Source organism: Malania oleifera, chromosome 5, assembly GCF_029873635.1.
Source record: "Malania oleifera isolate guangnan ecotype guangnan chromosome 5, ASM2987363v1, whole genome shotgun sequence".
NCBI classification, from domain to species: domain Eukaryota; kingdom Viridiplantae; phylum Streptophyta; class Magnoliopsida; order Santalales; family Ximeniaceae; genus Malania; species Malania oleifera.
The window spans coordinates 97,816,152-97,826,300 of record NC_080421.1 but is presented as its reverse complement, the minus strand read 5'-3'; the positions used below and the strand labels follow the sequence as shown (position 1 = coordinate 97,826,300).

At 36.5% G+C, this 10,149-nt stretch overlaps 1 protein-coding gene across 1 annotated transcript; it reads right to left on the bottom strand.

Moving 5' to 3' along the window:
- Window positions 1-323: 323 nt before the first annotated feature.
- LOC131156389 (transcription termination factor MTERF15, mitochondrial-like) lies at window positions 324-2,187 on the bottom strand. The gene has a single exon (XM_058110025.1). The coding sequence runs from the start codon at window positions 2,097-2,099 to the stop codon at window positions 681-683; it is 1,419 nt and encodes a 472-aa protein (XP_057966008.1). The 5' UTR covers window positions 2,100-2,187; the 3' UTR covers window positions 324-680.
- Between the last annotated feature and the right edge of the window lie 7,962 nt (window positions 2,188-10,149).

The following is a 10,149-nucleotide window of genomic DNA, read 5'->3' as shown; positions in this document are numbered from 1 at the left end:
GCATCGGAATATGTTGTGAGATCAAAACTGGATTTTTTTTTTTCTTATGTAAAAGCCATGAAAGATTGCTTGCTTTAAGTAGCGGAAAAGTATTTTTGCAGCTGCCCAATGAGTTACTATGGGTTTGTGCATAAACTATGAGAGTTTATTTATTGAAAAAAAAATGTTCGGACGGATGAGAGACAAATATTGTGTACGTGTATTTTTTATTTTTAACATTTCTCAACTCTTAAATAGTCTCTATTTATTTCCAAAAATTTTCCGTTGTCATTGTTCTCAGCAAGTTATGAAAATGGAAAGGAATTGCAAGGACTGGTCAGTGCTTTTTGCGAAACTACACAAGTAGAAGTGAAAAAAATGAAAATCTTCAAAGAGGAACTCACATAAATAAGCTAAAACCAAAGAAGTCCAATTATGCAATAGTACCAACTTAGTAATTGTCTTGAAATCATCCTGCTTAAGTCAAACAAGCTTGCCCGTCAATGTTCTCCACCGGCTTATGGCTTCTGAGCCACACAGCAGTTCCATGTGGTGGATGAGGGTTGCAGATAGTTCAATGATAGAAGCAGATAGGGATCAATATGGAATTTTGGGGTTGAAATCACCATCCCATGAAAGCCAAGTTGCTTCAAGTTGCAAGCAGACAAACAAGGTACTATGAGTCGCCCATACTGACAATGCTAAGATTGATTGATCCCACTTATTTTGTCAGATCCAAAGTCTAGCTTCAAAGGATCTATTTTCCCTTGATAAATATCTAATAGTAGAGGAACATGTTCTTGATATCTGCTCACAAACCTATCCAAGAAAAAATTTTCAGGCTTTAAAAACACTTGACCTAAACTTACATCGTGGTTTATCAAGCCTTTTAGCAACAGAACCTTAACAACTGAAGACCGAGGGATGATCCTCTTTTCCAAACTACAATTAAGAACCCATGGACATCTGGCTACAGCTGCAGGCTGCCAACCCATTCTATTCACAAGGTAATCCATGACATTCATTATGTTCTTATCCGATAACTTCATACATAGGGGATGCTTTCTGAATGCCAACCAAATCTCTTCTTCAAGCAAACCCCACCTCCCATAGACCTCTTCCTTATGTTTCAGTGTAGATTCATTCATTCCCAAAATCACTTGGACTGCTTGAATAAAACCCAATCTTAGTGGGTTGAATCCCATTCTAACGACCTTCTTCACGGCGTCTTCAAAACTCTCGGCATTTCGCCCCACCACAGAAGGAGTATGAGAGACCAACACCGCCACCAAAGATTCATGCACTCCAAGTTTTCTTAACACTGAGATATTGGGGGCGACATTCTTTTGCACATCCTGGCAAAAGAACAAACGCGAACCTTTCCTCAAAGCAGAAGCAATATCTTTATCTTGCACTACGGATTTCAAGAAATTATAGTTGGGGATAAGTCGGTTATTCAAGCTGCATTTAAAGAATCGGGGGTTTGACGAGAGGATCATAGCGACATCTGCGGCTGGCATTCCCAGAGAAAGGAAAAACTGGAGTTTGGGGAGAAGGGCTCTATCAGGACTTTCCGCAAGCAGCCATGGGGCGTCCCTGATTACTTGGGAGATCTGAGCATCTATGAATCCGTGCTTTCTGAGGAAGGCGAGGACGGCGTCGGCTCTCTCAGGGGTCTCAAAATATACACTCTTAGATGCAGAGATCGCAGATTTTGGGGACAACCCACAAGAATTGATGAGGTAAGACACCGTAAATGAGTGTGACTCTGGTTGCTCAACCTGTGCAGATGGGCATGATTTCTTCTGCGAGAATGATATATTTCGGAGAGAAAAATAAAAACCCACCTTTGTTACAGTTTCTACCGCAAAATCAATATCACTCCTCTTATTCCTCTTGCAAGGGTTTACGAGCAGCAGAGGTATAAGACCTTTTCTTTTGCACAGAAGATGGAGCATTTCTTCGAAAGTAAAGGGAAGGGATGGATTTATTTGCAGCAAGCAACTTGTAGTATGAGTTGCAGAGCAATACCCAGTTCTAAAACCCCCGCAGGTCTGATCACAATCCGAGAGAATGAAAGGGGAGAACAAGGATTGCCAACGGTTGTGGACCATGTGCATTGTTACTGCAGTGTCACGGACCCCAAGTTGGAGTCAATAAAGGGTTGCATGACACTCGTCGAGACCCTTTTTCAGAGTCGACCAATAATTACATATTCAAATCTCAGTAAACATGGGCACCAAATAAGTTTGGAAAGACACTCATAATCATGAAAATATTAGTTTTAACAATAATGAATTATGAACGTAAAAAATATTCATACTCAATGATAAATGGAATTATTTGTTTTATTCAATAAATAGGACAATCATACAAGTCACAATTCAAGTAATTCAATATCTAATATAAAATTCCTAAAAAATACATGTAAAGTTATCTCTCCTCCCCATTTAACCCACATTATATTGTCAACCCCCAACACTCCACTCATTTTATCGACGTTTTCGTCGATTTGCTGTAAGAATTCTTCGGTCTTCCGATTCTGTTGTTGTTCTTGTTGTCTTAAAGTTCACGAAATCTTGAATCTTCTGTATGGCATATGCTAGGTGTTTTTTGTCATCTCCACAATGTTGTTGTTGGTGACCTTCGTCATTGACTACTTGTCTACAAAGATCTCCTCTACATCTTTGGCCTTTTTCCTCTATATGAATGATCCATTGTGCGAGGCAACTGCAACTGCTGGCTTGTAATGAGCTGAAAATTACTCTTGTTGGTTGTTGAGCTTTTTTGGGCATTGAATATAATTGAGTCATATTAAGTAGTTGCACCCAATTCTTCTAATTGATATTGACGAAATGACGCAGGTACTCTTCTAGTAGTTCATGAAATCTCTTCATCTGTCCGTGTGTTGGTGGATGATAACTTGAAGAGATGTCAAGTTGCGAACTGCGAAAAAGTTCTATGTAAAAGTTGCCAGTGACTATTTAGTCTTGGTCACTGAGAATATCTTGGGGAACACCCCAATACTTCATAACATTCTTGAAGAACAAATATGTCGTCTCCTCTATCGAACACTATTTCAGTGCAAGCATAAACGTACCATATCTTGAAACCCTATCTATATCCACAAAGTATAAACCCTACATCTCAAAGGCTTTCGGAAGAGTGAGTATTGAATCTCTTATCATAACATCCTTAAAGTCATCAAAGGCTCCCTAGTGCTTTTTTGTCCAGTTCCACCCCTAACCCTTCTTTGTTTTGTCAAAGGAGTAGTTTTCCTTAAAATTAACTTGCCAGAGCGTGCAGTGTTCACCTTGCCTACCCTTAAGTGTTTGGTGTGACACCCAGACTACCCTTCTCGGACGCTTGGTGTGGAACCCTGCCTACTTTCTTGGGTGCTTGGTGTGAACCATTACCCTTTCTCTGTAATGTTTAACTGGCCAGAGGGTGCAACATTCACCCTGCATACCCAGCAGCATTTGACGTGACTCCCTGGCTACCCCCCTTGGGCGCTTGGCATGAACCATTACCCTTTCTCTGCCATGTTGTGATGGGCATCAACATGTTTTGGTTATCTCCTTTGTTGATATGGTGACTTGTGGACCACCTCCCAATGTCCACTATTATTTATAATTATTTTGTAGGTACACATGGGACTACTCGAAGACCATCTACCATTTGATGGAAGACTTTCGAAGACTTTATTATTATGTTGGATTTATATTTTTTTTGGACATTTTATTTCAAGATTATTAGGTGCATGAAGTCCAAGTGAAGATATTGAAGCAAGATCCACCACAAGACCCATGTGGGCCTCACACGGCTTGTGGGTCCCACACAGTCCCCACATGATTTTGGGTCTCCTTTTGGCACATGCTTGAGTCTCACATTTGAATTGTAATAGTGCAAGAAAACTAAGCTATAGTTGTGAGAGTATTTAATATTTTGTCTCCCATGCTTGTGTGAGAGTTGCGAGTGTTTAATGCTTTGTCTTCCATGCTTGTATGAGAGTTGTGAGAGTGATTAATGTTTTGTCCCCCCATGCTAGTCTTTATATCTTTTATCATTGTAAGAACTCAAAATTTAGTCTATGTTTGAATATTGAAGAAGAACTCCATTGTTGAAGCTTGGAACTTGTCCAATCTTGTGATTTCGTAGTGTAAGGATACAAAGTTCTCCTTGGAGATTAAGTGGTGAGAGACTACTTTATCCAACATCACAATCACCCTCTCTTCCCTCTCTCACCCACACAGCCTCCCCTTTTATACCCACACAACCTTTTGTCTCTACACATCCATACCTATACATCTTTGCGTTTCAAAGCTTGGTTGAAGGACTACCGGGGTGGTCTAAGCTTGTGTTGAATAACGTCAAATCATCCATTGATTCTTTTGGGTAAATTCGTTACTTTTCTTGAATCTTTAGTTGATTTTGTAAGCCATTGCTTAAAGCCTAAAATCCCATATTTGAAAAGCCCATTTGAATCCTTAGATTTCAATATTGTCACTTGCTAGCTAATATCAATTGTAATAATATTAGTTTGTTAACTTAGAACTTGCAATCTTGACTTTGAAATTAACATCTTTCTACATAAAAACTTGATTCCCTGATAAGGAACACTTGGGACTTGATTTTTGGAGAAAATCCTACACCTTTTCAAAAATCTTACAACATGTGAATCGTCGCATAATTTATGACGTTTATGGTTAGTTAATTAAATTCTTAAATCAAAGTGTTTAAGTGTATGTGCTTGCGTGAGGGTTGACCGTAGGACTAGGCCGACCATACCTGTCCTACATCATCTTGGTATCAAAGCCTAAGTTGGATTAGGCGAACTCTCAAAGTCTCATTTTCCCCTTGGAGCAACAAGAAAATAGTGTTTGTCTAAAATAGTCGACTATTTGGCCCAAATAGTTAACTATTTGGCTTCAGAATTCAGACAATTTACATTTTTTCTAAATTAGTCGACTATTTGACCCAAATAGTCGATGGTTTGGCTTAGAACAACCTATACATATTTTGAATTTTGGATATTTGGAATGTTAGTTTGGTTGGGTTTTGGGGAAAAACCTTCAAAGAGGAGGATCGTATTTTGATGGCAACCTAAGCCAAGAATCATTATCGTGGTTGTAGAAATGATATGGACTGTGACCCACTCTTAGATGACTTGCAAGACCAAGTCCATGACTTGACCCAAGACTTGACCAATGCGTTTGCAAGAATTGAGAGGTTGGAAGCTAGTTTAGCTCCTAACCCACTCCAAGAAAATTCGGGACAACCCCTTGAGGTTGACAATAAGGTTGTTTCCTATCATTATAGGGGGCAAAACCACACTCTAAGAGAGAGGGCAATACCTTAAAAACAACCTCCCATTCCTCCACCACAAAGACCAAATGCTGCTAGAAGGCTCCAATGTCATGACTCTTATGTTCCAAACTGGAATGATGAGGATTATGATGAAGAGGATTTTCAACCAAGGAGACCATATCGTAGGGAAAATCATGATCTAGATCTAGATGTGATGAAAAGAGTGAAAATTGAAATTGCAAACTATGAAGGTGAAATTTGGTGTGATGTCCTTCCTATGGATGTTGCACATATTCTTTTAGGAAGACCTTGGCTTTATGACCTTGATGTTTCACATAATGGTCGTGCCAACACCTATACTTTTAGGTGCAATGAGAAAAAGATTGTCTTGAGTCCTCTTGAGCCTAAAATTGATAAAAAAGGGCAAACAAGACAAGAGAAAAAAGATTTGAAAGGAAAATAAAAGGATGAAAATTCATTGCACATTTTAAATAAAAAGCAATTTGAACAAGAAAGCAAAGAAACACAAGTTTTCTATGTTATGGTCAACAAAGAGAGTGACTCTTGCATTCCTGAACATGAGACACCACCTGAGGTGTAGAGACCTGGAAAAATAATAATGACAATGACAATAATAACAAAGAAAAGTGGGAAATTGATTTGGTGCAGGACCAAACCGTCGACGATTTGGTAAGCTCAAAGAAAACCGTTAACGATTTTGAATTACTGGGGCTTAGTAAAGGTAAAACGGTAAAAATTGGTTTGATTAAAAACCAAATTGTTTGGGGCAATAGCTTATAAATAGGTTTTCAGCTCATTTTATTGGGAAAACTATAACTCTCTCTCTCTCTCTCTCTCTCTCTCTCTCTCTCTCTCTCTCTCTCTCTCTCTCTCTCTCTCTCTCTCTCTTCAATTTCTCCCCAAATTACAGCCTAATTGACGATCAGACGTCATTTCGGGATCCTAGCTTCAATTCTTAATGATCTAATCGGAGCATATTCGTGGTTTGAACTTCCTAGGCACCACTTCAGTGATAAGGTAAGGGGAATAGATTATGTCAGTTATTTTTAGAAAATTTAACTGATTAAATTGTAGTATTTGATTACTAGAAAAATATATATGATTTTCTAAGTATTCAAGCATATGGGAATAGAAATTTTGAAATTATTATTATATGTATGCTTTGGGAAAGACTGGGTATTTGAGTTTCATAAAAACCCTAAAGATGATTATACCATTATTTTTTAGCACATGAATATAGTTATCCTAGGCAGACTGTTATGTTATGAATTATCACGCAAATTGTGTGGCATGAGTAATGAATATGTTATAACATAAATAAACCTATTAGAATATTTTATGAAAATATACGAAAAAGTTAGTTTTACACATAATTATAATATAAGAGATTTTTATAGAGTTATGAAATAACAGTTTAGACGGCTTTATGCCAAATTCAGTTCAGACGACTTTATGCCAAATTCAGTTTAAACGGCTTATGCCGAGATACGAAACAAAAAGTTTATATAGAGATATGATATATCAGAATTATATAGATTATGGAAATGAGATCAAGTTACAATTTTATTATATATGAATAGTATTATATGGTATAAAAACCCTAATGGACTAATTATATTTAGAGTTTGGTACCGTAGCTAGTCAGATCAATCAGTGCCACCACACTACTCAGATAGAGTGGCGGTATATGGATAGTCGATTGTGCCTAGAGACGAGTAGATTACCCCCTGGCAGTCCGGACCAGGCTTGGTAGGCCGATTGTACTTACAAACGCGTTATGTTTGGCTTAGCGTGGTAGGCCAACCATTGCTAAGTCCTGTTTACGGGCCGCACAATCCGATCATGTGGGGTTATTACATGATATTATATAATTGTTCATTTAGGGGGAAATTCTTTCATGTATAGATATAACAGATGATTTACATATATAGAGAAACTTATTACAATGTAGTATGCTTATGTTGAAAAGTATGTATTTTCCAAATATATATACAAGTACAGATTTACATGATTTATCAGTTTAAGTTAACTATTTACAAGATAAATTTATGATACACTAAAACTCATGTTGCCACACACTGATGATAATCTATTCCGTTTTACAGAGATGTGGCTCAATTCTATAATTCTAACATTTCAGGAAATCCATGGAGCCGAGTTTAGGGAGCTCCGGGGCGGAACTAGAGAGTTTTGGGTTGAAGTTAGTGTTGGTGAGACACTGATGTGTATATGTTCTATGTTTTGTGTGTATGGGATGTATTAAGGATTTTTGGGGATTTAGGTATGTAATTATGGTGACATTAGAACTCTGGTATTGTATTTAGGGTTTATACATATATGCGTGCTTCCACCATGTTGTTTAATATGAGTTATGGACAAGTGTCCCAATACCCCACTTTTGGGTACTGGTCGAGGAAACAAAATTGCCCACTAGCTGGCCAAGGATGTACCATAGAACAATTTACCCGTATGCATCCCATTACTCTCTCAGGAGGGGCCAACCCATTTGCTGTAGAGAACAGTGGATAGTATTGAGTTCAGTGTAGTATTGTTATTCATCTAGGCATATGGACAAGAATGAGAAACTACGAGCTCAGTACACATCCTTATTTAAAAAAGGATTTCAATACTTAACACATGTTGTCTTACATGTATGCATGATCATAAGGTGCACGAACACACTCTTTATTCAAAACAATATGCATCAACACACTCTTTATTCTAGGCAATTTGACCATCATATAACATTCAAATAACATACATTTACACTTTTTCTTTTTGAATATAGCAGTGTTATCCCAACTAAGTGCACATTTTATCTCAAACAAGTTCCAAATTCTAGCTTTCCTAACCACCGCTTAATTCAGAAATGCCAACAAGTAAAGCTATCATCCATACAAGATGAATATCTATCATATGAAAATTTCCCAACTAAACAAGATATATAACTATGATAACAATAAAAAAAAAACGTGTACGCATTATGCAACGATATCAAGTAATTAGAGAAAACAACATCCAAAAGTATGATGGATCCATAAAGAGGATGCATTTAGAAGGAGCACACATCCAAAACGAAGACACATTCAAAAGAAAGCCGCATCCAAAACAAAGATGCATCCACAAGGAGGATGCATCCAAAAGGAGGTTGAATCCATAGAGAGGATGCATAGGCACATCCACAAGGAGGATGCTTTCACAAGGATGATGCATCCAAAAAGTGCAACACTGATGGAGCTTTCTGAAACAACAAAGATAAAAAAAAAAATAATAATATTATTCAATGAAAAAACAAATAATTATAAACTTGGATTGAAAATATATGCGTCATGTCATTGAATTTAAAATAGATCTTTTGAAAATCAATGCAATCGACGTTTAGAAATTTTGTTTTCAGTCCATTAATGGAGTAGAAATCAAGTTATCAGATTTCTTGATGTTAAAATGCAATTATTCCACCTACTCGTCCCCTTCTTGAGGACTTTAATTGATCATTGATGTCACTCCATGTGTTTTTCATTGAAAGGTACATAAATAGCAACTTTCTGAAACAAAATATAAATATATTCACACACACACATACACATTATTATTGGATGTGAAAGACATCTATCATTCTCACATCAAACTTTTATGTGTTATTTTTTTTATTATAGTAATTTTCTTAAGTCATATGTGTTTGTAATATTAATTTTTTGCAGTATTCATGCAAACTATCTATAACCACATAATATAAAAATTGTCCCAAATATGAGACTTTAGTTCTTCCCTGAATTTGTACTTTTGCAATGGGTGGGTTAAATTGAATGTTATGACCCATACTTCTTAAAAAAAGAGGAATATCTCCTAAAGTTGTTTTTCAAGATATTATTTTTTAATATATAAAATTGAAATTATTTTGATAAAAAAATTAACATTCTAAGATGATGAGCACAATACTCTATTAAAGCTTATCATTTACAACTTATTAATTAACTCGTCTTATTCAATCATTTATAAACACCTCAATTCAAACTTAACCTATTTATTGTCAATATTGTAGACTATGGTAAAAAATTTTCAACCAAACTCTACTAAAGACAACGCAACTGGACATATGAGAAGTTAAAGTTATCCATACATATAGAGAATTCATATTATCAAGGAAAAAATTGCACGAGTTCTTATGAAGTGGAAAAATTTCTTAGAAGAAGAATCCATTAAACGTTAGTGGAAGACATGAGACAATTCATGTATAAAGTCTAAAACACTTATAGTCAAACTCTACAATCATGTCAACTGTATAAGGGAGAGAATGTCACAAGTCAAGCTTGTTTAGGGCATTATATTTGCATATAGCTGCTTGTCTTGTGTACATGTGGTGGGTAATCGTGTTGGTTTTATTTTTTGACATGAGTAATTTGATATTATTATAAATCCTAGAGAATACATGTAATGCTATTCCCCCCCCCCCCAAAAAAAATATCCCATTACTGTCACCCCCTAACACTCAGCTTAATGGTTTTTAGTGTCCAAGTTTGAATAATGTATAAAACTCTTTAAAGGAGCTAGTATGAGTATTTGTTAATCATTGAAAAATTCGCTATATAATATAAAAAAAATCATAAAATACTTTTGCACAAGTACTATGTTAAGCCATAAGTACCATACATACCTTCTAATTAGAGGAGCCACCCGCATCATCTGGTTGAGATTGGCGCATCACTTGCTCAAGCTGCGCTTGCCTATTCATCATCTCTTGTAGCTGGGCTTGAAAGGTGGAGACCGTGTCTTTAAATTTCTGGTTCTGTGACGTCCTGCTTATATATCCATATAAGAAAAGCAAAATAAATAAAATAGTCA

Excerpts from the sequence above, each read along its gene's own strand:
- LOC131156389 (XM_058110025.1), bottom strand. The coding sequence starts at position 2,099 with ATGCACATGGTCCACAACCGTTGGCAATCCTTGTTCTCCCCTTTCATT.